This window comes from Meleagris gallopavo, chromosome 1, assembly GCF_905368555.1.
Source record: "Meleagris gallopavo chromosome 1, MGAL_WU_HG_1.1, whole genome shotgun sequence".
Lineage (NCBI taxonomy): Eukaryota > Metazoa > Chordata > Aves > Galliformes > Phasianidae > Meleagris > Meleagris gallopavo.
In genome coordinates, this window is record NC_139404.1 from 187,241,607 (window position 1) to 187,268,398 (window position 26,792).

The 26,792-nt window shown below is 37.5% G+C and overlaps 1 protein-coding gene across 22 annotated transcripts in view; it reads right to left on the minus strand.

Annotated features, from left to right (window-relative positions):
• Positions 1-26,792, minus strand: part of DLG2 (discs large MAGUK scaffold protein 2) — a 1,005,161-nt gene that overhangs the window by 332,222 nt on the left and 646,147 nt on the right. For all 22 annotated transcript variants that reach the window (XM_085216429.1, XM_085216427.1, XM_085216435.1 and 19 more), the window contains one exon: positions 12,877-13,001. In XM_085216429.1, the coding sequence (XP_085072555.1) occupies positions 12,877-13,001 (125 nt within the window). The remainder of the gene's footprint in view (positions 1-12,876; positions 13,002-26,792) is intronic.

Below are 26,792 nucleotides of genomic sequence, written 5' to 3' on the forward strand. Positions count from 1 at the left end.
GTATGTAATGAAAACCCAGTGTGTCCTGCAGCAGACCACCAGTCTTCAGCCCACACCTTCTGGCATAAGGTTTTGGAGAGTGACATAAAATTGTGTTAGTTGCCCCCATAGCTCACTGTGTTCTCCTTTGGATCTCTGCAGCAACCTTGACCTAGAAAGAGCAATTCATCTTTCCAAGAGAAAAGTAAAAATCTAGCTTGTTCCCTCCTAAATGATGAAGCAGAGAAGAAGCAGAGGAGCAGTAGAAAAAGCCTACGCACAGCAGACCCTGCTCATTCCCTCTATACAGGTGCAGTGTGTCAGATACTTTTCTGATTTCCTTGTCCAGGAGAAACTACCACTAAGCTCTTGCCTTCCAAAAGGCAACAGCCATGTAGGACTGCACCAGAAAGAATGGAGGAAATTCCTCATCACTATATGGAAGAATATAGAATCCACTGATGGTTTAGGAGGTAGAAATGCCTACTGTAATGCTGTCAAAAGCTTCATCCAAAGCTTCCCATCCATCAAGGCTTCCCATCCAACAAGGCTTAAGGTTACATCAACTTGACTAACAGAATTGTTACCAGAGGATTTTCATTTCACTTTTAACAAAAGCAAGTGTAAAGTCTTGCATCTGGGGAGGAATAATTGCATGCACCAATACAGGCTGGGGGATGAGCTGCTGGAGAGGAGCTCTGCAGAGAGGGACCTGGGCGTCCTGGTGGACGACAGGTTGGCCATGAGCCAGCAGTGTGCCCTCGTGGCCAAAAAGGCCAATGGCATTCTGGGGTGCATTAAAAAGAGTGTGTTCAGTAGGTCGAGGGAGGTGACCCTCGCCCTCTACTCTGCCCTGGTAAGGCCTCATCTGGAGTACTGTGTCCAGTTCTGGGCTCCCCAGTACAAAAAAGACAGGGATCTCTTGGAAAGAGTCCAGCGGAGGGCCACAAAGATGGTGAAGGGCCTGGAGCATCTCCCCTGTGAAGAAAGGCTAAGTGAACTGGGCCTTGAGAAAAGAAGACTGAGAGAGGACCTGATCCAGGTCTATAAATATCTGAGGTGTGACAGCCATAGCAGTGAGGCCAGTCTCTTTTCAGTGGTACGTGGAGACAGGACGAGGGGAAACGGACATAAGCTGCAGCATAGGAAGTTTCGCACGAATGTGCGTAAGAACTTCTTCACGGTGAGGGTGACGGAGCACTGGAACAGGCTGCCCAGGGAGGTTGTGGAGTCTCCTTCTCCGGAGATATTCAAGACTCGCCTGGAAACCTACTTGTGTGACCTGCTGCAGGGAACCTGCTTTGGCAGGGGGGTTGGACTCAATGATCTCTGGAGGTCCCTTCCAACCCCTACAATTCTGTGATTCTGTGAGTTCATTTCTCGAAGACAAACTAAAAGCGAATTGTTGAACTTCAGAATAGGCACCTGCCTGAAATGATGTTGAATTTCCATAATCTGTTTATAATATGGCTGTACTGAGATTGGAGATGCAGCCAGCACAGCTACAGATCTATCAGAAGACACATGCAATTATTGTCCATTGTTATTGCATTAGTTACTTGTGGCTTTTTTAATGCAGCAGACATACTAAATGTCAATGTATTAAAAAGTCTGCATAGTAGTAACAGATTTGGAACTCAAGCCAATAACTGGTAACAATATCAGTAAAAAATATTAGCACAACAGATCCTTATCATGCACAGCATCTCTTCTCCCCTCTCACTAGGTTTCATCCATGACTGTAAGTTCTATTTTGGAAGTTGTAAGTCAGAAAAAGACAATTTATTGCACACTATATAATTAGGAGTGGAAAAATCCCTGCAGCCTTTAAACTGCTGGAAAAAAATATATTTAGAACATTGAATATGTTCCTATTCACACAATTTCAATGGAGGATACATCAGCATTTGCTTTTTTTTCTTTTATCTCTTTTAAAAAATACATTTTAAAGGTCTTAAGCTCAGCTGTAAGACTTCACTCCAGGCAAAACCTTGGCTAAAAAGCAGTTTATCTGTTGTTTAAGATACTTTGGATCATTTCTGCGTTTTATCCTAGTTCTGAGAACTTCCTGAGTGAGGATGGGACTCTCCTCCAGTTAACCCTTTTCCACCACAATGAGCAGATTCTTTTATCCTTTTAGGCAGTGTGGCTTTATTATGAGGTATCTATTTCTTTGGAGGTGCTTATATACACCTCTTCATTAAAAATATCTACCAAGGTAATATGTAGAATCCAAGAGAGTCTGAACCCAAAGATTATTCATGTTATATCAAACTGGTACGGTGAAATCCAAAGTAGGGTGACACACGCCAGCAAATACACTGACAGCAGTAGATCTAGCATGGAAAGCCATCTGAAACAATGTTTACCATATGTCTACAGCCAATTATAATGGGTAAAATGCCACATTATACCACTCTGGAACTCAGAGTTCGTTTGGAGGTACCTTGAGCTCCTGCACAATCCAACTGATTTCAAGAGAGGGCCCATTAATGGCTACTAGGAGAAATAAAATTAGGAAAAAGACAGTTGTAGCTCCAAAGTGCAAAAACCTCTCTTACAGCTCCCTGACCAACCACATCCCCCCAGGGGAAAGGAATCCACCTAGTCCTTTGCCCAATGGGAACACTTCTGCCCCTTGATGATTGTGCTTCAGGGGAGATCAGAGCTAAGGTGTGTGGGTTAAGGTGCTTCCATGGCTGCAAAGATAAAAGCCACATGAAGCCATAAACCAGGCCAAAGGTCCATTGGGCCTGCTGTTTCTTTCCAAAAAAATGGTATAGGAAAAGCCTAACACAGTATTTACCCAGAACACATTTTCAGATGCTGATGACTTGGGGTTTCCTGAATCACTCCTTTAAATTTAACAGCCTGGGATAGGTTCCACGGATTCATTTAATTGTTTTCAAAACCCACCTAAATTTAACATCCAGTTAAATAAATAAATATCTTTATTTGTTGTCCCCAAATCCTGTCATTAGAACAGAGAGCAAACATTCATCCCTAGTCATTCTCAATATTCTGCTTCTCTTCTGTGGTTAGGAAATGGGACATAATCTCTTGTCTTTGATAACTGATTTTTCATTATAGGAAGAAAGGCCCTGGTAGACAAACTCTTCAAACCAAAAGCATGCAGCTGATCTAGTGGTCACAGTACTTACCAGGAGTGATAACATTTTGGAGATGGACCCCCCCTCCCCTCCATCTTTCTATTTAACTGAATTCCTCTCAGCTGTACCTACAGACTTAGATATAGCTGAACTCTGAAAAAAATGCAGTTCACGTCAAACCTGTTTTTACTGTGCTTAGTTTCTTAGAAATGACATTGTTTTACAGTGAAAAAAAAAATTCCAGTCAAGTTAAAACAAGTCTTTTCATTCTAATATACTTGGAATTATAATAATATAAAAAAAGAATAAAATAAATAAAAGGTTAGATGATAGTTAGGGAAACAAAAATCAAAACAACCGTCTGCTGCCTCATTATCCACAATTGCCTCCTAGAAAAATGATTCCATCACTGAAGCTATTCCACTTTGTATAATGTATTGCTCTCCTTAAATGGCAGACAAAATCTCCCCATTATTGAGGAAAGCATCCTCAATACAAGACTAAAAATAATTTTTGCCTCTTTCTTTGACTTTAGACGTATTATAGAAATTGTACCAACACCTGAAAGTAATGTAGGTTCCCCTGATCTTTCCTCATGATATTCAGAGAGTGGACTCTGGCTCACAACTGTACCTGACTCTCTAAACAGCACACTCACTGCAAAACCTTTCTGACTCAGCTTATATTTCTTGTCTTTCAGGAAGCAAAACAATTTTGGAAGGAAAGAATAAAGGACATCTTGTTCACTGTCCTTCCAGTTTATTGATCTGATAACTTCTCTGAAAGCTGTGGGCTCATATTCTACAGAGAGAGAAGGATGGAGAATGCACGTTTCCCTTCAGAGGTGAGCTGAAACTGATGTAACCACTACTTTTGTGAATGAAGGCAGCTTTGAATTATTCTTTTCCCTTTGTCACTGAAAGAAATTTGGATCTCCTTTTGTATCAAGAAGTGTTTGCTCAGCTGTAGTATAATATGCTGAAGTCTTTTCAGAGGACAGCAATATTTTATGAGGTTAGGCAGCCAGCTCCCCATTTAAAAATGCTTGCAAAGATACTAGACTTAAAAAACAGCTTATTTAATCAATTACAAGTCACATAAATAAATGGTTGAATAAATGTATGATTTAAACAATTCCCCACAACTGAAAACTTTAAAAAAATCTTCTACTGCCTAATGCACTAAGGGTTTATGTTTTAAATTGCTCATTTCCAAAATAAATTTGGTAAGCAGTTAACCCGAGTCAATTCTTAGCCATAAGAGTGAATGTGTTCATAAAATTTTAAAATTGAAACTGCAGAACATTAATTTGACCTTATTATATTCAAAGCTGTATAAAAGCTGAAGCTTCGTGAAACTGTATGAATGCTTACTGCATTGTACTGACTTGGGAGTATTTGAAAGTTATTCATGGTGACCTCGTGGAACATAGCTAACAATATCCAGGAGCTAAAAAATGGCAGATTCCACAATAACTTTGAATATCACTGTCTACATCTTCATCTTCACTTTAGGGAAAAAAAATACTGCCACAGTTTCTCATATGTCTGCTCCAAAGTTGAATTAAGCAAACAACAACACTGTAAAAACTGTCATTCTTTTTTTTGTCTGATGAAATCTAGAGGTGTTTGGGATGCTTAAAACTAATGTGGAGTGAGAAGAGAAGAAAAACCTCACTTGGTTACACCTCCCAGAGCCTCCTTTACACACACTTTAAGAATGGGAAGTAGTCATTAGCTAAAAGCAACTCATCTTACAGGGTGTAGCTTTAGAGTTGAGAGGGAGGAGTAGCTAGCATTCATTCGATTTACACACACACAGATTCAAGCATAAATTTTTTTGAAAAGCTAAAACTAAATGCACATATAATAGGAGAACCTCTCTATTTTTCTTCCTTCGTCACAAATATCCTGAAGGCAGAATCAGAGCTTGTTTCTATATGATGTACTCAGAAATGCAGTTGTTCTAATTCATTTATCATGAAACGATTTTCTGCATCAAACTTCCAACTACTGGTTGGTTAGCATAACTCAAAACAAATTAATTCTCATTTGGTAGGTTAACTACACCTGCAGTAATTTTGTACAGTGTTTATGATCTTTTACTTCACATATTGTTCTTTTAAGACATTTCCTGCATATTATAGATTTCCTTTCTCACAGAATATGCAAGATTCAGTTGAAGCAGAGTTAGGGATCGTGATCCACAAACATATGCCTGGGTAAAACTGCTGTGCTGGGTATGAATTCTTCCTTTCCCTAAACACACCAGGATAAAAGATGAAAAACAACGTATTTCCACCCATGAAAGACTATTTTTTACTTATCAGACCTGAAATTCCTGCCTTCAGCTCCTTAAAACCAAGTACAAAGTTACTGAACACAGTAGATCTGAAAGAGTGGAGAGCACACACACGGGTTAGATGATTGAGGTCTGCCAAAGGTAGTTAGCAACCACTGGCCTGGTGAGTAATTGATCAGCCGCTGGGCCTGATGAGCCCATGTCGTTATATAAATGTTTGATTTTGACTGCAATCTCATGACAGGGAGAAGACAGCTTTATGTAGGCAGGGAGGGCAGGATGGGGAGGGGGAGCAGAGGGTGGGCAGGAGGATTCCCCACAATAGGTTCTCAAAGTTCAGCCTGATTTTCTTTATTAACCTCTTCCACAAGACATATATGCAGCAAGTACTCTTCTCTCATTCATTCCTCAAAAATGACAGTACGAATTAAGTTATTCCCCCCACCCTTTCCGTTTCTTATCCTTGGGATCCTTGGGATCCTTAGCTCTTACCACATTTTTCCATTCCTCCGTCCGTTCTCTAACTCCCCAATTATCCTCCGTCTCTCTGCCTCTGGTGTGATGCTTTCCTTCTGAAACCACTGCCAAGAGCAGACAAGCTCTGAAGCTCCAAGAGCGCCCAGGCTCTGTCAGCACTTCGGCTCCGGCAGCTGGCACAGACAGCAGCCTCTGATGGTGGCCAGAAGGAAAACTTCTGCTCACAGACTGAATATTTGTGTCTGCCTCCAAAGCCAGAGGCCAAAGTGGGACAGCGGAGAGGCAGTGAAGTAGAAAAAGGAGGCGTAGGCAGTTGTGGGATGTTGTGAGAGGGAGGTGTTGGGATAAAGAAATGGGAAAGGAAAACAAAGCGCTGTGAAGCCTGAGATGAATGAAGGAGGCACCAGGAAGCTGCAGAGCTCCTCCCAGCTGCAGGCTGCTCTGCAGGTCGTGGAAGGTGCCCCAGGGCAGTCTCCATAGGTGTGGAGGAGGCAGGAACATCTGCCAGGCCTCACTTACCCTCTGAGCCCTCCAGTTTGGCTGGCTCTGGTGCCGTGGGGGGGTTCTGAGGCCCAGAGCTTCTCGGTGAGCACGGAAGGCTGACGTGCTGCCTTGGGCCCTAGGTACGCTTCAGCTGCTGAGTACACCAAATGCTTGCTTGTTCTTCACCCGTGGTTAAAATCCTCCCACCTGACACTAGTGCTGTTTGAAGCATATTCAGGTTTGTGCAGGAAAACCAGTTACAACAGATAACCCACGAGGCAATTCCACGCTCAGTATTTTTACAGGCACTTTTCATCTTTGGCGCTCAAAGTGCTTTGCAAATATGAACTCGTTTCAGCTTCACAACAAGCCCTGTGAGGCAAAGATAATGATCACTGTACCTATTTTACAAATGGGGAAACTTTAGCACAAAAGAAGAAAAGTGTTACCACAGATCAGGCGGAGCAAGTTGAGAGGAAAACTACGCGGTCCTGCACTAACAGGTAGAAAACACTCCCTTCCGCTCTGGTTTGATTAAGAAGAGCTCTTCCAAACAAAGGTGTAGCATTAAAAAAATGAAAGAGGGAAAAACATGTCGTTCAAGTTCTGTAAGAAACTTCAGCAGCTTCAGAACATTTGGTGCCATTAGGCTCCGCGCCTTAGAGTACGTGAAAAAAAAATCTTGCCTTTTGCAATGATGTAACTCAGAGTAACATGCAGAAGTGCACAATGCAAATAACACACCCAAACTACTCCTGCATCTTGCGAGGCTTATACTAAAACTTGCATGCAATGGGGACATAAATTTAAAATCCCAGCTCGAATTTCTGTAGTAAGAGTGGAGTGAGGAATGTGTCAACAGAGATCAGGAATGGGCAGGAAACAGAGTTTGGCTGGAGTCTGAAAGTCCAAATGTTTATCCAAACAGCAGCCGAGAGTTTTGACAGCGCATGAAATAACAGACTCTCTGTCTCACCATGCGTTAGGATTTCTTGTTTGGGATGTCAGAAGCAAAAAGCCAACCGAGCTTTTTCTCCGAAGTTTTAGAATCAAACCTTTGCTGTTTATAAGGAACTTTAAAAAAAGAAAAAAAAAAAGAAAAAAAAAATTCAGTTCTCTTTTCATCCCAGTTCTCTTTTCATCCCAAATCTTATTTTCAGATTCAGTGGGAATTGAGGGAGATAAAAAATTCAGCACAACCCTGGAGGGTTACACCTGCTAACCATAGGAACAGATGTGAAATATTTTTTCCTTGACTAATGCTACACTCCATAGAGAGCTAATGATTTCTAAGGTGCATAACCACAGAAGGCTTCTTACACCAGATGAATTATCACTGAGCTATTTAAATTCGTAACTACAGCAGCAGTGCAAACATGTCAATGAACTAATCACTTGGACTTGGCTGCACAGTGCTGTTCTGCTGTTGCAGCTCTCTGGGGCTACTGACATTTCTGCTGAGATGGCTGCTAAAGAGTCCCATTGACCAGTTCAGTACCACTGCATGAAAACACCTTGTGGAAAGGGCTTTATAAAACTGCAGGATACCTAAAGTCCTAATATTGTGTTACTTTGCTTTTTGTTATTCACAAGCAGTGGTTTCGGTTAGCAGGAAACAGTTCAGAAACTTACTTGGGCAGAAATTAATCCTGTGCATTAAAAATAGAAGTAAAAACAAACAAAACATCAAAAAAAAAAAAAAAACCACAAAACTTCAGGAATGTCCATCATTATAATCTATAGAGAGGCCATTAAAATTCATCAGTTTCAAAGCCGACAAGACAAAGAACAGCCATGGCTTTTCTCCCCATTACATTCTATTTCATTTACCTAGGAATTTATCTGTCAAAACATTATTTCCCATTTCTTCCCTACACAGTACAAGAGATTCTTTTAGCAGCCTATCAAATTATTTTCAAAGTAGAAAAAGCAGAAGTATAATCAAATTCACAGACATACTGGGGGTCTGCAGTACCAAATAAGGAATGCTAACTTCATGTAGAGAAAAAGGAGAAAAAAGATTCAGCGAAAGAAATGTGAAGCGGTGAAAGCAGCTGAAGGGAGAATTTAATGGCAACATATTCCATTGGTGAACAAAAGTGTAGGCTGATAATTTAAAATGTGGGTCATGGTATCCAATGATCAATTAAAAAAAAAAACACATAAAAATTTAGTTGTTTTGTGACTTGCCTTTTCTTTGTGCAGGGTCCCTGTAATAATTCTACCTATTTTGTATCACAGTAACCTCAAAAAGCTATATGCACAGGTACACAAACACTGTTAATAAGATCAAACTTCCTAACACAAGCCAGGACAGAACAAGCAGTCAATAATTTGTGATGTAATTTACGACTGGAAAGCAAGCATGTTTTACCTAATGGGGTGAATGTCTCTTTATTAACTTACTACTAAATTACGTACTGAACTAATAGCATTGACAGAGGCCTGTAAACACTACAGATTTGAATCAGTGTTTTGTGGCAGTACAGTAATTATAATAACATCCTGAACAAGCTTTATGCCTTTTCAAGGCACACAGACCTGGTACTGATAAGCTTAATACAAGATCAGAAGTTAACAAACAGGAATTTAAGCAGTGAATCACAGAGCAGACAGACTTCTGTTTTGATACAATGGTGGTGAAATAGAGCCAGTTTCCCTGAGCCAGATTAGAGACATGGCACGTTCCTCCATTTCTTCTTTCCTTTGAGTTTCTCAGGCAAAATGCATATAATAGCTATACCAGTGTGCTTCTTAATTCTAATTTTGAAGCTTTGAATGAACAGTATGAACTTGTAGTGTTTCCTCCCTGGTTCATCTTTAGTGAGACACAGAAATAGTAAAAAGAAAAAACAGTCTGATCAGAATGCAAGCTTTGCCTTTAAATTCATTTTTCTCAGTGCTATTTTTATGAACATGATATCCATGAGAAATCTTATCTTCAGAGTTCCTCACTTACTACAAAGATCTAGGTAAATTTATAATCCTTTGACACATCACAGTGGGTTAGTTGATAACTGAAGAGAATACAAATCTAATTTGTTCAAAACCTTTGCTGGTAGGCATTTAACTAAAGCCCATAAGGCACACAAATAGGAGAGAGGGAATCACTATTCTATTCCAAGCTTTCTGCCTGATTTACTAGATAACTGAGGGCAAGTTATTTAGACTCTTGTCTCCTCCAATTAGCCTGTGTGTTATTTTCCTTTTCCAAAAACCGGATCAGTTTGAAAGCAGGGGAAAAACTTCGCTTTGGCTGACTATTATGATGTTGGTAGAACAAGGCAACATGTCTTAAAAATGCTGCAGTTACATAACCTTAAAGTTGCTGACAACCAGTAAAGTAATATCAGGAAGGACACATTTGCAAAGTAAAGACAAACACTGCACTCCTTTAATAGTTTTTAAGCTATAAAATTCTGATGGCTGGGACACACGTGCTGATTCTAATTAGCCTGCCAATGGTAACTGGCAGTAGATGCAGTTTATTCAGTGTGGTTCAGTAAGTTCTCCTTACAAATAATCATACTCCCAAGAAAATAAGGTTGATAGGTTCACAAGTGGGAAGAGACTTAAAACCAGTTTCCTAGAAGAAAGAATGAATGAAAAAGCTACAGGTCCAGGCAGCTTACCAGGGCACTGTGCCTTCAGGCATAACCATTTTCTTCCTTTTGACTCACTTTTCACATCAACTCTCTTTCCTACTGAGTGCAGCTCAAGCTCAAGTACCAAAATAAACCTTGGACATTAACCACTTAAATTCAAAGCTGTCAAAATCTCACATTCCTGTAAATAAACTCTTTGGTATACAGTCACATACACAGTAACAATCAGATTTTTGAATCACAGGTAAGATTCCTAGGACTACAGAATTGTTACAGATACTGATAGAAACATGGCTTATCGCATTTCTTGGTGGATATACTGTACATCACTGAGCTGATGATCCTATTGGGTGGCCTTTGCTGATATGTACACTTAACTATCATGTATATTAGTGAAGACTGCTCCAGGATATCTAGGCTTATTGGCAAAAATCACTGATACATACACTTCCATGTGTTTCTTAAAACATGACAGGATTTTTTCCTTGCTAATATCATAGCAAAGTGAAAAACCCTCCTAGCACATAAAACAAAGAATGGAGGAAAATTCTAGGAGAATCCTGTAAAATAAAATCTCACCATCAAAAACAAGCTTGTTTATATGATAAAATCACAGAATCATTAAGTCTGGAAAGACCTCAAAGATCTTCTATTCTAACCATCAACCATCCCAATCATGGCCACAATGGAAGTACCTGTCTTGCATTTCATATTGAAAATTTTCTTGAAGTCACAATGAGGTTTTTGAACAAATTCTGCCCTTTCATTATGTAAAATTCTGAAAGAGCAATATTATCTAACGGTGTAACTGGGTAGCTTGCATCTGACTGTAATAGTGGGAAAGATAGGTTAATGCAAATTCCCATGTACTATAAAATTTTATAAGAGTTCAAGGAAAACTGAGACAGGAAATAAAATCCTTTGAGTGCTGAGGAGGATACAGTTACCAAGAAGAAATTCAAAATACTCAGTATAATAATTCTTACCGTGTGATATTCAGCTTAAAAATTGAGATTTTTTTACTACTGTGTGTAAAACCCACAGGATTAAGTCAATCCATTTCCCTCATGGCAGGTTTCTGAAACATATTTTGAGATGCTTCACGTTTTCTTTGAACTAAAAAAAATGTTCTACTGATCCAATTATAAATAATTGCATCTGGATATTCTTTACTAACAAAAGAGGAATTTGGTGTAAAGAAACTCTGTTTTCAAAAAAGAAGAGCAAAAAGTACCACACCAAAATATATGTTTAGCAATTATTTTTATTACTGGAGTTAAATTTAAATTATAACATTCTACTTCAAAATGTGAAAAAGAAATACTGTATCCTGAGACTATTATTAAAGTCTCAATAATAAGATAAACTTCTACTGCAAAATACAAAGCTTCCCAGTTCTAATCCTAATATGGATTAATGAATTGCATTAGTACGTCTTTTGTGAATTTAGAAAGTCTTCTTAAGACTTTTACAACACAGTAATTACCAAATAATAATGAGTTAAATTTACAGTAGTTAATTAGCATAGCAATGAATCACAATATACTTGATTTCATATAAGGATAGTAAGAAAAACAAATGCAATGATGCATGTCTTCTTAATAGCTTAAACCAAAAAAGCTTTCAAAAGTAATTAAAAACTCTACTAAAAGATATATTTTTTTCTTTTGCAAAAGATTCTTTCTTGTTTGTAGTAAGGTTTAGTACATCTTATGTACTTCATCATATCAAATTTGATTTCCAAACACTAATGTTTTAGATATTCACTTTAGGAAAAGATGAATCATGATATAGAAATGACTAAGTTTGTCTTCACTGACTGTTAGGGGATTCCAAGATGACCATCTTAGAGGTAAATTGCTGCACTTTAGTCACAAAGTTACATGAAATTATTCCTTTTCCTTTCCTCCACAGTCTTATTTAGATCATAAACTCTTCAGGCTCTGCCAAACACCTTGACTCGTTATATTAGTAAAAATAACATTATTTTAAAAAAGAAATATTCACTGATCAATGCCCCATACTTTTATCTTTGAATTAAAGGACAAGGCTTTTGCAAAAATGTTATTGTTACCATCTGGTCATATTTTGTGAATTTTTGGCCATCTGCTTTTGGCAAAAGCTCCCATAGTTTAGGTTGCAGTGCTGAGATCATAAAAGCTTCGGAATTGTATCTCAAGTCTTTCCAGTTAAATTGCCAACAAGCTTCACAACTGATAGATGAATGTCAGTGTCTAAGATAGTCAGAACCCTTTCTGTATTAAATCCATAAGAAAGGGAAGAATCAGCAATTCTGTGGTACCTCTTGTTTTAAGAGAAGTGCTACAGTGCATTTGAGAACCACAAATTCCAAGTGACCTCCAAGAATCCTCACCTTACGGAGGTAACTCAAAAGAAAGAACATAGTCATAGTCATATCTGTCATATTTGCCCAGATGGAAAAAACAAAAAATTAAAATAATAATTTGGAAATGCAGATTAAGCATACCTCACCAGCACAGTCAAGCAATAGGAAGCAAATAACTCTACAGATATCTGTAGCTATTTAGGAATGTCTCTGTAGCTTGGGAACTGTTGGTTGTCTTAATAAATAACAACAGTACATAGTTCTTCAGTCCAGACCATATAATGGTCAAGACTTTCTTGCTGCTAATGTCCTTTTCCTCCTCCTTTGTATCTCTTGTACTAATTGAAACTATTGGTACAAAGCCAGAGGTAGAATCAACATCAAGGTTTTAACTAAACTTATTCAATTGGTTTACACTACTTAAAACAGTTCTCCTATCTTTGCAGAAAGGAAACTTGTCATATCATTTAGTCCCTCTGGCTCCATGAAAGACAGTTCACACTTGACTCCTAGAGGACAATCTATAATAGCGCTGTGTTTTGTTTCTACATATCTGTAGGGAGTTAACTTTTACCTGAGTCTTCCATCCTCTGCTGCGGCTCCTCCTGGTATAATCTTAGTAATGAATATCCCAGGATCATCCCCAATGTGTGGGTTATCTGTTCCTCCAGCAATACTGAACCCCAGGCCAGAATTTCCCTGAAAAAAAGTAAAGAGAATACATCACCAAATGCTAAATTTCTACAGAACTTATTTGCAGTGGATGAACTAAGTATCCTATTTCGTTTAAAGAAAGCATTTTATCTGGCATCATCATACTTTCAGGTGGATGACTCAGCTAGAAAAAATCGTCAGTTAAAGAGCAGAGGCTGCAAAAATAAAGAACTCCCAGAATTAATGGCAGAGATAATGGATGCTCCTACAGAAACGGGATTTGACCTAAAATTGTTTTCAAACAGTCACATAAATTAGCCTCTGAACTCCAATATGAATTTATCTAAATCAATGAGAGCTAGAGGCTAAAAAAACTTTAGAGCTCCAAAAAGACTTTTAAAAGGTCCTTCATTTATAAACAGAAACAGTGAGTAATGTTTAGCTTTGAAGGATTTTAGTACGCTTTTTTTTTTTTGTAGAAAATAGATCATTGTTCAGATTCACATGCGTGTATAAAACAAACAAAAGAAAACAAAACAAACAATCAAAAAAAATACCAAACAAGAACAGCCAACCAAAACAAAACAAAACTGTGTTTCTTCTGCTCTATTGATTTGCTACAAGGAAATGTTTGAAATATTCATTTTGAAGGTCTACTCAATAATTCTATGTACTGCTACCACCACTTACGAAATATGAGACATAAATAGGGATACATGCATATACATACATTTGCACATGCAGTCACTGTTTATCACATGATTTTAACCAGCAATTCTAACCCATTTTTGGTAATATATATTAATTACTACACTTTTTCTATGTAAATTAATATTGATCAGATACTTTCTTTTGTGATATAATAATAAATTCAATGCAGTATTGCACCATTTTAGTCTCCATCATGTGAAGGCATTTTTAGAGTTATGTATATAGGTTATCATAGTGTTACAATATTACTGATATTGCATAATTTTCACTGCTGTGGATGAAATATGTTCAGGGCACTAAAAATTTGCTGCTGCTGTTATTGTTTTTTCCCAGTTATTTCATTCAGCATCTCAGATAGTTGAAGATATTTTTCTTCGCTGCTGTTACTAGGACAGGTATCTGGTTCAGTTCTAATGAGAACAATAGCTAATAAAAGTAGCACCTCTCTTGTAAGAGGCAAACAAAGTAAGGAAAAGTAGCAACAACAGCTCTTATTTCTGTCTTTTGAAACTCTACTTCAATTAGAAGCTCAGGCCTGTGTGCAAAACTTCACGTTGCCTGTATGCAAGTGTATCAAATTCTCAATTCTGTTATCAGTATTCTACATTCACAAGCAATGCAGTTCTCATGACTCAAGAGACGTCCATGCAATCTGCAGCTCTGTTATCAGCATATAATTGTGAATAAGTTTTCAGAACTAATTTACAATGCAAGAAGAAGGATTTAGAACTACACATATCTTAATGTTGTTTAGATAGCTAAATGAAGAACAAAACACTGCATATCTATATAATACCTATATGTGAATAGATAACTTTATGTATATATTCTTTGTAAAGTTAATAAACATCTCCAGGCCAGCATTACAAATCTATAATTTAATATCACTTTTCATCATTAGGATCATCTCAGACTAAGGTTCTTTTCCCAGCACTGCACTCAATACCAGTTTGCACTCTAAAAATGTGATAAGAACATTTTCCTGTAAGTTCTTCTATTATTAATGAGGATAATCTTCCAATACATAAGAATGAAAAAATGCATACATATACGCACTTAGGAACCCTGGAATAAAAACCTTAAAAAAATGCTAAAAAAAAATAATCAAGGACAACTTTCTATAAGATTTATTAGAATAAGTAATAAAGAAAGAAAACAAACTAAAATTGTTGATTTTATTTTTAAATCCAAGGAGGTTTTTAAAGTATACAAGAACTTATTGTTCTGAAAAGAGGTAGATTTCCAAGTCCCTATATCAGGGGAAATAGGATAGCGAGGAGAAACGTGGAAATAATTTTTAGTTCAATAGGGAACACAAACAGTTATATCATAATAAAAGAGAGTGTCTGAAGAGCTTTAAAAGCTATCAAAGCTTGCCTGTTATGTGGGATGTGCTTAGCTGTACATGTCTTCACTTAAAGTTCATTAGAATTCTTAGCAGGAAATAATTTTTGAAAAAGTTTCACACTTTCTCTGCACTTTCTACCTCCTACTATACTCTGCCATTACTTTTTAGAGGAAAACATGCAGCAGTACTGAGTGTAAGCAGGGATGTGATAAATCTGCTACAGACTTCTCAGGAGAATCAGTGGTAGCCCTTGACATTCATCCACAAATGCTATATTGCAATACTATTCTGATTCTGCCCATTAGGAATAACTTTTTAAAAGAGGAGGGCAGCACTTCTCACTGGCATTATGTATCCAGAAAATTTCAAGCAATTATTCAGGCTGCAGTCCTTGACTTGATCAACAGGATATACAGGCTCTCACACAGTAGTTGGCTCAGCACCTAGGTGTATCCCTGCAAGGCTTTTCTGCACCAGAATCTGAGTTGCTAAAGTTAAGAGCAGTTACACTTTTGGCTTCTTTCATTACAGCTCTTAAAGGGCTATATGTATAATATATATATAAAATATATATAATAGACAAATCTTTCTTTTCTCTTCAGATCATGGTCAACAAGGCTAAGAACATGGTGGCCATCACTCCTAGGAAACTGGCCTTCTAGGTGCCTTAGGTTGAAAAATATAATGTTAACATTATGGTTAAAATCTATCATACTTTACTTCTGAGTAGCAATACTGATATTCAGGTCCTTTTCTTCCCTCATTACCCTGTCTTCTTAGTGAACAGCTTCATCAGCATATGTTTGTTATATTAGAAACTCATTGTAGTTAATGAGCTGTAACTCCAAGTATCAATTAAGTCTACTAGCATGACAGTTCCTGAATCTTTCTGCAAGCTCCTACCCCTTACTTTTCCATCAACTCTGTCCCCATCCCAGATTTTTTTCTTTTTTTTTTTAATTTTCACAACTTCCAAGCCTTTTATTCGTATCTTCATCTCCCAGCCATTTTGTGTTTACCTTTGAAAATATCTGCAGTCATTCAGCCCCAAATAGCTGAACTTAGCCACAGCATTTTCCACAATGATACATTCATGCTTTCTCTCACGGTGACTCTCATGGTTGGGAGTGGTTCCCTATAAATATCTGTCATGTTAATTCAGTGTTCTCCTTCTGTTCCAAGCATTACTTTTCTTGAATGCTTACAAAGCAAGTTAACAGTGAGCTCAAAGGCTCAGTGATGATGCAGATGAATGGTTTAATGGTAACTAACAACATCTGATACAGAAGAAAGAGGTATAAATCAATGGAAGTCTTCCTCGTATGTGATACTCCACTGGTATTCCTTCACTTAGATTCACATTTAACCCTGAATGTGCTTGCCTACTTTTTTCATAATTCTTTGATAGAGGATAACCCCCAAATACCATAACATATGTAGAGGCCAGAAACATCTGACAAAGTTTAAAGCAGATATACTAACTTCAGTGACATTGCTCATACATCATTATTCATAAATACATTTTTCCAGATCCAAATCATTTTATGCTCAATTATCACTTGACATAAATATTCCCATCCTTTTGTTCAAATTCCCAATTACTACTACTATAAACCTCATGTAATTAACTTCTGACTATACTGGGAAGACTTGCAAAAATTACTCAGCAATAGATTTTTTTTTTTTTTTTGTATTTTTTTGTATTTTTTTTTTTTTAATGTTCAGTTTAGTTTCTCACCAGCTTGCAAATCTCTCTCAATCTCAGCCTTGCAAAAGGTGGAACAAAGTCCAACATGTCCATTTTGGCTCAAATCAATAACACTGCCTTAGTTTCTTGGCTTTTCACTCAGTTTAGCTTTCCTTCTTAAACAGAGAAACATTGATAAAACAACCTAATCAAAATAATCTCTCCCAGCCCAGCCTCAGAGGCCTCTTTCTTATTCTCGTCTGAAGGGAAAATCAATTCTTCTTCTTAAGGTTTCCTACACAAGCCTGCTTTATTTATGCCTTTCTCATTCTGGGCTTTCCACCTTCACAAGGATCACTCAAGCTGTTTATAGCTCAGCCTGAGAAAGAAAAAAGCCTGGCCACTACTCTCCTGATCCTGGAGAGGCAGACCGCCTCCGACATAGGCACAGCATCACTTCAGACTTATGCTGTACCTCCTGCCAACGATGAAAAGCGACACTTAGGGTCAGAATGAGATGATGGATGATTCACACACTAGGGAAAAAAAAGAAAACAACCACAAAACTTGCAAGTTCTGGCCAGTTTGAATCTCTTCCCTCAAGACTTGTTAAACTGCCAACATAAAGATCACAAAAATAAAATGAGAATCCCTAGCAGATAATGGTTTTGGATAGCCATTAGCCCCATCTTTCTTCTTACTTAGCCTTCATCTTGAGCTCCTCTCCTTAGATATACCACTGTGAGCAGCCATAGAGCTGGCTGCATCTTTATAGTTTGCAGCATTTCAATTTCATCACACAGTAATCCTTAAATGTGCTTCACACTGACTTAGAGTTCAAATAAACTTAGGTCAACATTAAGAACGTATGAAGTTCTTTTCCCATGGCATTACAGCTCTCCATGGATGACAACTTTCCATATGCTTCTGCTCATGAACTCCTCCTTCTTTTGTCTCATTTTTTTCTTTTTCCTGCCTTTCACCTTACAGCAGTTTAATCACAGAGTATATAAAGCCATTTGATCTTTAACAAAATTGCAGAAGAATATACACCCAAGACACAGACATTAAATCAGAAGTGTACAAAAACAGAGTTGTTTCCCATATAAGGGTCAAATATTCTGTATTGTACAATACTCATCTGGCATACCACAATTGTATAGAAGTTGTTTTCCATTTTTTTTTTTTTTTAATTAATCTGTAAGATGACAGCAGGACATGATTTTTGACACTATCTTAAGAGACTCTTTTTGAATGACTTAATTACTTCATTGCTCCTGAAACAATTTCTGGTAATGTTCTGAAGTGACATGATTTTGAAGTACTTTGGCATTTAAGTTAGAAAAATAACAGAGTCGAGGTGCACAGAATTTCCTTAACTATTGCTGCAACCTCACCCTACAGTGACAACATAACAAGAAGCCTGTTTCATTGAGTTCAATATAGAACAAGGTACTGCATTACCCCGAATGGTTTTCAGAGGCTGAAAGCTGTTTCACATTATAAGATATTCCCGCAGACTCTATTCCTGAAATGATTGTTATGTTTGTATGTATGTTTTGCATTATTGTTATTGTTATTATTTTTACTTACAAGTTTAAGGGAGTCATTTTGCTTAGCTATTGATAGAATCGGAGAATTATTAAGGTTGGAAGAGACCACTAATATGGTCCAGTCCAATCATCAACCCATCTTCACCGTGCCCATTAACCCATGTCCCTCAGTGCCTCATCTCCATGGTTTTTGAACGCCTGCAGGGATAGTGACTCCACAATCCCCCCGGGGAGCCTGTTCTGATGCATTACAACACTTTTTGAGAGGAAATTTTTCCAGATATCCAACCTGAACCTCCCCTGAGACAAATTAAACCATTCCCTCTCATCTTACTGGGAGAAGAGGCAAACCCCCCACCTCACCACAACCTCCTTTCAGGTACCGGTGGAGAGGAATAAGGTGTCGCGTGAGCTTCTCCCTCTGCAAACTGAACAATCTCAGTTCCTCAGCCACTCCCAGTAAGACTTGTGCTCCAAACATTTCAGAGCTTTGTTGTCCTTCTCTGGACAAGCTCTTAGAGCCTCGCTGTCTTTCTTGTAGTGAGAGGCCTGAAACTAAACACTACTTGATGTGAGGCCTCACCAGTGCTGAGTACAAAGGGAATTAAGGAATATAAGCCACTGTTAATAAGACTGTAATGCCCTGAAGTATGTAAATAATAGATAAATATAAAATAATAAATAAATAACAATATATAAATTAAAGTCTTGACACAAGTGAAGCCTGTAACGCTTTCCACTGATCTAAATGAGAGTCTTTGCCAAGTAAGGAAGTCCTTATGTTTTTTTCCCTCTTCACAGCAAGCCTAAGTCCAAACATAGCAACAAAGAAATGTGTGATGACTCTTCCATTAGGCTGTGAGAACTATAGCTTATCAGCAAAAAAGAAAATACAGCAGCAGTTGAGTGGTCAAAGCCCACATTATGCATAAAGTATACAATCCATTCATGAGACCATGTAAAAGAGAATCAAAACAGTTGACATTTGCTGCCTTTGTGAGCTTACACTTGTTGCTGTTTCTGTGTGGGAAGTCTTATACCCTGAAGAAGAAAAATGAAGGGAAAGGACACCAGTAACATACAGCTGCAGAGGGCTGAAAACTACTGAATGAAAGTGATAAGGGAAAAAGTTGCTAATTAGATAACAAATAACCAAATCTGTGATTTGTATGCTTCCTATCAACTACTTTGTACAGCTCAAAATGTTATGTTTATTTTTAACAGTCAATAAGAAGAACCTTCAGCATTTTAAAAGCATTAACAATCCACAGGTTCAGTAAATCCTTTCCTTTCTTTAATATAACAGAGCTGTTTTTCTCACTCATGCATAATTTCAAAGCACTTTACAATAAACACAAATTATGTCTTCTGAAGTCAGGGTAGACTTGGTATGCATTTGACAAAATTTCAGAGTTTGACATACATGCATCAAAATCCTAAAGCTTTTCAGCTTTCATTGCTGTATAAATTCATGCAAGGCACCTTCTCACTCCATGTAAGTACTGTAAACTTTTCTGATAGTAATGTTGGCCTAGGAATTATCTTATTTTTATTAAAAGGGTGTATGTTTTTTTCTTTTTCAAACAACTGAAATTTCTGTAAGGAAATGGTAATTCTCAAGGTACTGTTGAGCATATTTCTCATGGTGGAAGAATATGGCCCCTACTTGCACTATGAAACATAATCTGAGACTAATAATTTGAAATTTGACTTTCTAATACATTTTAATAGTTTTTTGTATCACTGTGTACTCATTTTTAATTTTTATGTTTCTGGTTTCTACATAAGTGGAATCATATTTCAGAATCCTTCTTATAAAAACAAGATAGGGACTTAATGCTTGCTTTCTACAGCTACAGAAAACAATCTGGCTGGAATACTCAGCAATTTTTTATTGCGTCCAAAATTCATCCGCCACACAGTACATTTTTAATATCAACAGTTGTAAAAATAGTAGTACATGAATCCTGGCTAGGACTGCTGCCAGATTGGGCTCTGCCTAGGGTTCTTCTTTTGGTGTACTTCCCTCTTCTTTTATGAGATCATGTTTCTTTCAGTACTACTAAACAGCATGAGTAGGTGAAAGCTGAGAATGAGCCAACCTTAGAAAACTCTGGGGAAAAGAATCTCATGGCAAGAGATAGGGAAAAAAAAACACCAAACAACACCTGAGGACCATGAGGCAAGTAGTGCTCATCGTGTATTAATCAATTTAACTGATCTCTCCAAAGGAGACAAATGATTGAAAACTTACGATGGTCATGGTATGAATAGATATGGGGCAAGAGTAGATGTTGCCATGAAACAGCCCTTGATACACTTTTGCTTTATCTCTAAAGGACAGAGGACAAGTTTATTTAGTGTAGCATTTAAAATGGTCATATGGAGTGACTTCCACTAGATACATTAAGAAAATAATCCTCTGAGGTTGCTTAAAAGATCAGTGAGTGCTAACTATCTTTGTAGGCATTGTTCAATAATAGTTTTCTTCACAAAGCACTTCTCAACTGAAAAACAGAACTTTCCTTCATCCATCCATCACAGTGCAGTGATGCAGGATTTTTTCTATCACTCAGCCGTAAGTGAAACAGCACATGTGTCGTGGGAGTGTTCCACCCATCAGTCAGCAATGCCCAGTACAACAACAGAAAGCCACAATCAAATAACAGCTTAAGAAGTTAATGTTTCATCCCACTGGAAAGAAAGGTGATTTTCTAATATGCAAAACACTTCTATCTAATAATGAATTTTGAGAGAAAAAGCTCATGAAACACTCCTACGCAAGGCTCTAGGATTTTTGAGACAAGATAGGACTCTGCTTTGCACTTCTCTCACAATCTGTCATTTATACTAGCATCATTTTAGTATTCTGCTATATTCCACGTTGTTTTTATATACTGTGGTACATGCTAAATTACCAAACTATTTCCTGACATACAGTGTATGATTGTATGGTCATTTCCCACACTAAAACTCAATCCTTCTAATCCTGAAATATTCTGTAATGGGAAAATGAGGCCTTAAATGATTCCACCAATGTTTTCAGTATTTGCACATGCCACCTTATAATGTACTTTTATTCTACTGTTTTCTCCAGAGCTCAGGTTTCAAAAGCCCAAACATCAAAGCCACGTTTCTGTCTCATTCAGAGAACAGGAACATTTGCATATTTATCAGAATGCTGTTGAACTTTTTTTCTACTTTCAAATCTACTCAAGAGTAACATAATTCATGAAATTCTCACTTCTCCCACGTATGCTCGCATGCTCCCCAGAGTGAGAGTTTTGAGACTCCACAGTTATATTACGCTCCATATGGTACAGATTTTCATCCCTCACAGTGCCATTTGTTGTTTTCAAGCTCCTTATCAGGGTCAGCACATTCATTACAAAACCGCAACACACACGACTACAACTGTGCCCTGTGCTTACTCTCACTTGTTCTCTGCAGAGGGATATTGTTCTCTCTGCAATGCCTGGATGAAGTACAGCTTTCAGGAGGACAAGTTTTTAAAAAAGAATGAAAGGATTTCTTTTTTTTTTTCGTAACAGATGTGAAATCTACAGCACTGTAGAACAGCAAATCTAGACAGAGAATGAAACTGCTACCGAAATACAACAATCTGTTGAAAGAAAGAATAAAAAGCTAGTGCATCCTCTGTCAGCCTTCAGTGCATACAGACTGATGCAAAAGGATAGACGTGAACTCTCTTCAGATTGGTTTTTCAAGACCTGACAATTTCTTTTAAAGTGACATAATTTATCTATTTTCTTTTACTAAATGCAAAGCATACAAAAACCCAAAAAGCCCAGAAACCAACAAATAAATAAGTTCATTACCATGAGAGTGGTGAGGTGCTGGAACAGGCTGCCCAGAGAAGCTGTGAATGCCCTGTCCCTGGAGGTGTTCAAGGCCAGGTTGGATGGGGTCTTGGGCAGCCTGATCTAGTATTAAATGGGGAGGTTGGTGGCCCTGCATGTAGCAGGGGGATTGGAGCCTGAAGATCCTTTAGGTCCAACTCAAATTCTATGATTCTATGATTCCATGAAATAAATGAATAAAGGAATCAGAAACTCCTCATTTTGAGCTGGAAAATCTTTCAACAGCAGACACTGTTATATAAGGTCATCACTATGACAAAGAATGTCACCACCTCTCTTCTGTATCACTGCTAAGAGTACATTTATAGCTTCTGAGCTGCGACAAATATGCATGCCTACTTTTTTTCTTCAATACGCTTCTTGTTCTACTTCAGAATTAGCTGTAGGGATAGTTTTTCCCACCATTGTGACCTTGCCTATTCTGTCTCACACAGAAAAGTAAGGCAACATATGTCCTCTTTTATTTTGATGCATACAATGAAAACAAATGTCACAGAAATTACAGTCTGATGACTAGCTGAAGTGCATGTGTGTGGGGGAAATAAATACCCAAAAACTTTCCTCAAAATGCAGTTCTATTTTCTTTGGGGGAGCAGAACTCTGCTCCTGGGGAGCGAAAAGCTTCACTTCTCTTAAAACAATCTTCCTCTGTTTTATTGTGTCACTGTAGACTAGCACAAGACTTCTCATCAGCCAGACCCTGAGAGCTTTCTGAACTCCCAGGACTCCACAGTCAAAAGTGAAAAATACCAGATCAAGGAAAGGAAAGCACTCGCTGAGTGACAACAGTAACTAGACACAGGGAAGGAGTAAGAATAGAACACTAACTGGAATAGAAAGAATAGCAAAACTCATACAAGAGCCACACTGCTTTGAAAACTTTGAAATGATTATCACTCAAGTTTTCACAATGCAATTATCTGCAAAAACTGAGGAAAATTAAGAGATGTTTAAACACTTGCAGGTGTATGACAGAGATAAACAGTCATGTTTGTATGAGAACAAAGGGAACAACAAAAAAGTATTTCACTGAAGCTATGGAAACCAACCAAATGTCATCACATAATGGTAGCACTTAAAAGAAAATGAAGAAAACTCTACAGAAAACTTTAGTCTCTCTCTAAAGGAACTCTAATCCTGCTCTTCTTATAACTCACTGCTATATAGAAAATTTGATAACCCCAGCCTGTGTGGAAATCCAACACTTTTCTTGCTTAAACAGTTTGTAGCTTGAAGTCCTTGTGTTGAAAAACTGTCCTGTGCTTAAATGGATTCACCTGCACAGATTGCTCCATTACTAAGGCACTGTTTTGTAAAGCATTTAGGATAATTTGAGACACCTTCAGTACTAGAGTTGCTGGAATGAGCCCAAGTTCTAAGCTACTGTCTAAGCTATCACCCTTTTCCATTTGATTGTCATATTCACCAATATGAAATGAGTATATGCAGTTCTCATCTTCTGATTTAATTACTTTAGCATATTTTAACATATAATAGCCCAAAGATTTCTTCAAGTGAAATACATACATGGTTAATCATCTAGATTAAAATTCTGGAATGTTTACAACTGTTACAAGAGTCTGATAGTATTTTCTCTCCAACTTTTATGCAGTCCAGCATCAAAGGAAAAATAAATGAATGAGTAAATCTCTTAATTTGCTTCTTTATTCAAAATCTTGAACTTCCGGGCATATAATCTGCAAGAAAAAGCAAATCTATTAATGAACTAAAATGCCCTTAGGGCTTTTAAGTTCAAGCACAAATCCTAAAGGCAAATGACTAAGTAATCTTGCTATTGCATCATTTACATTACCATTGCTGCACTACTCTAGCAGCTGAGCACACAGAGCTTAGCATCACCTTCTCTTTTAATATAAATTAAAGTAAGCTTCTGGGAAAAAAAAATATCTTATTTTGAGTAACATTTAAGGCTTTTCTCTCTGGTCGCCTGATGCTCAACTATAAATTTAACAGAGAAGAAATACAAGGAAGAAAAAGTAACTGAGAATGCAAGTCATTGTTTTTCATAGTTACACATCTAAATCACATCTAAATCTCACAGTTTTCCCCACTTTGTCCTGACCATCTTTATAACTTTTAATTTTAGTGTCCATTCTCATTCTTAGTAAACTTGACCTCATATGACCCTTAGCTATCCAATGTAGCTTCAAAAGTGGCTGCTTTTGAGCAGAAACTTTGAATAGATGGTCTTCTTAATCCCTTCCAACCTGAAATATTTTCAGGCTTTATAGCATTCCAGTATCACAAATATAAAGCAATTTTTCAGAATCTGCTACCAGACTAAGAATATTTCAGACACTAAGAATGTCTTCCTGAATTTTGTCTTTAAAATCACATGACATTTAAACATTTTTTATGGATATATACCTACAAAAGTTCCTGCCTGTACCCTGAATTATTTTTGTACAGTTCTGTGAAAGTAAGCAAAGGTGTTTTATTGTAAAACATGGCTAAACATGTTGCAGCCCTGTTGGAAATCAGTTGAGATACGATTTACTGTTCCGTTATTTATGTACATCAATACTTGAAGAGAGTTTGGTAGGCTTCTGAATATATATTGCACATGTATAAAGAAATGTACAGAATACAGTGCAAAAAGAATGAGACTACTGTTCCATGCAATATTCATATAACAACATATAATACCAAATATTATTTTTTTGTTGAAAATTCAAAGAAATTCTAAATTCCCAAATACAATTTCAGATTTCTATCATGGTAATAAACTATAATAAATAATCAATAAAAATTATCTAGGATAAGGTAATAGCAATATCCAAAACAAGTATAATTATTTTAAAGGAGGCTGTGAATGGCTCATTGGCAGAGAATACTGGACTTGTGATTCATGGAAAAAGAAAGTCCTCTCCTCCCCAGCTTTACATATGCCACTTTTCTCTTTTTGAAGATTGATAGTAAGACAGGCTGAAGAACAGAAAAGATCTAGACCATATTGTCATGGTTTTATGATTTTTTGTTATTAGTATTCCACATCATAACATCATGTAGCACACTGGGAGTTAAACTGTTAATGCTCCAGTTCTGGGCACCTGTCTGGAAGAGAAGAACTACATACTCCAAAGGGCTTTGCAGTCAGAGAGGACGTATAACCCCTGGCAGGGTCACCTGATATGCTCTTCGTTGTCAGGTTCTCCTTCCTGCTGCTCGACCGGACTGCGCATCTCACCTCCATGTTGTAGTGAGGCCTATCCACCTTTTGGACACTCTCTCTCATTATATTGATTAGCTTCAATTCTAATTATATTGTATTATAGTGTGTTATCTTGCATTCCGATACCATATTTAGTAAATTCGTTTCTCCTCAGATTGTTGCTGCTGTTTTTAATTATTTTGGGGTCCCCTGTTTCCCTTTTCCAGAGGCACAGATTCGTGAAATCCCTCCGCCCCGCCAGTCACAGAACTGGGCTGGACCAGCTTGTAAACCATTGACACATACATGTCCAATCCTCAACTTTTATGTTTTCTTGTTCTTTTTTTTAATGCTTTGATAAAAATAATAAATAAAAAAAGAAGTTTTGTTATTTATATTGACATTAGACTAACATTAACATTTCTCATAGATGCTGTGAAAGTAATGTCTCATTTTTTCCATGGAACCTACAACATGGGCAAAGAACACAAAAACACAAAAAATATTTATAGAGAAAATTCTCTGCTACAAAACTCTTTTTTAACATAGTCACCACCATTAGCTAGGCACTTTCATCATCAATGTATAAGAGCCTGCATTTCGTGCTTGTAAAAATCTGCACCAGTGAAGATGACCCACTGTTGCTCTTACCACTGCTGAAAGACACCACTTGCCACCTCACAGTGTTCACACCCACTGTTCAGTTTCCATAAAAGTTCAGCAAGCATTGATGGGTAAAGAACTAGAGTAAAGTACTGGCTAGAGTGTCAGGCCCAGAGAGTGGCAGTGAGTGGAGTAAATCCAGCTGGTGACTGGTCACAAGTGGTGTTCCCAGGGATCAGCGTTGGCGCTTGTCCTGTTTAATATCCTTGTTGATGATCTGGATGAGGGCATTGAGTGCACCCTCAGTAAGTTTGCAGATGACACCAAGTTGGGAGGAAGTGTCAACTTTATTTACAGCCCAACACAATTTCTCTTCACTTTGTGTGACACAGTAAAGCTTAAAGGTTGGACACCCATTGTCTAGACTGAGATTCCTATCAGATGAAGGAAGTTAAATGAAGCAGAAGTTGGCCAATGTATGCTTCTTAAGAAGAAAAACAAAAGGAGGCCAAGTTTCAAAACCCAAAGACATTGCCATGTGGTGTCAGACTCTCTACTGAAAGATCACATCCTTAGATGCCTCTGGGCCAAGGATATATGACTCACAGAGACAAGACTATTCATGGATAGTCATAAGATTCATGAGTGGAATTTTCAGAATAATCAGCTTATTCCAATCAATATCTGACAGAAATACCACTTAATTTAAAATAAAACAACAGGCTAAAAGTAAATGCTTTTGAAAATCCATTATTTTATCTGAATTCCTTACACATTACACCTAGATTTGTGAGCAGCAATTTTCCTGTCACTACAGAACTATTTTTGTTGGTTAATTTTAGAAATAGTACTCTTACAAGTTAACCTGAAATTCCCGTTAT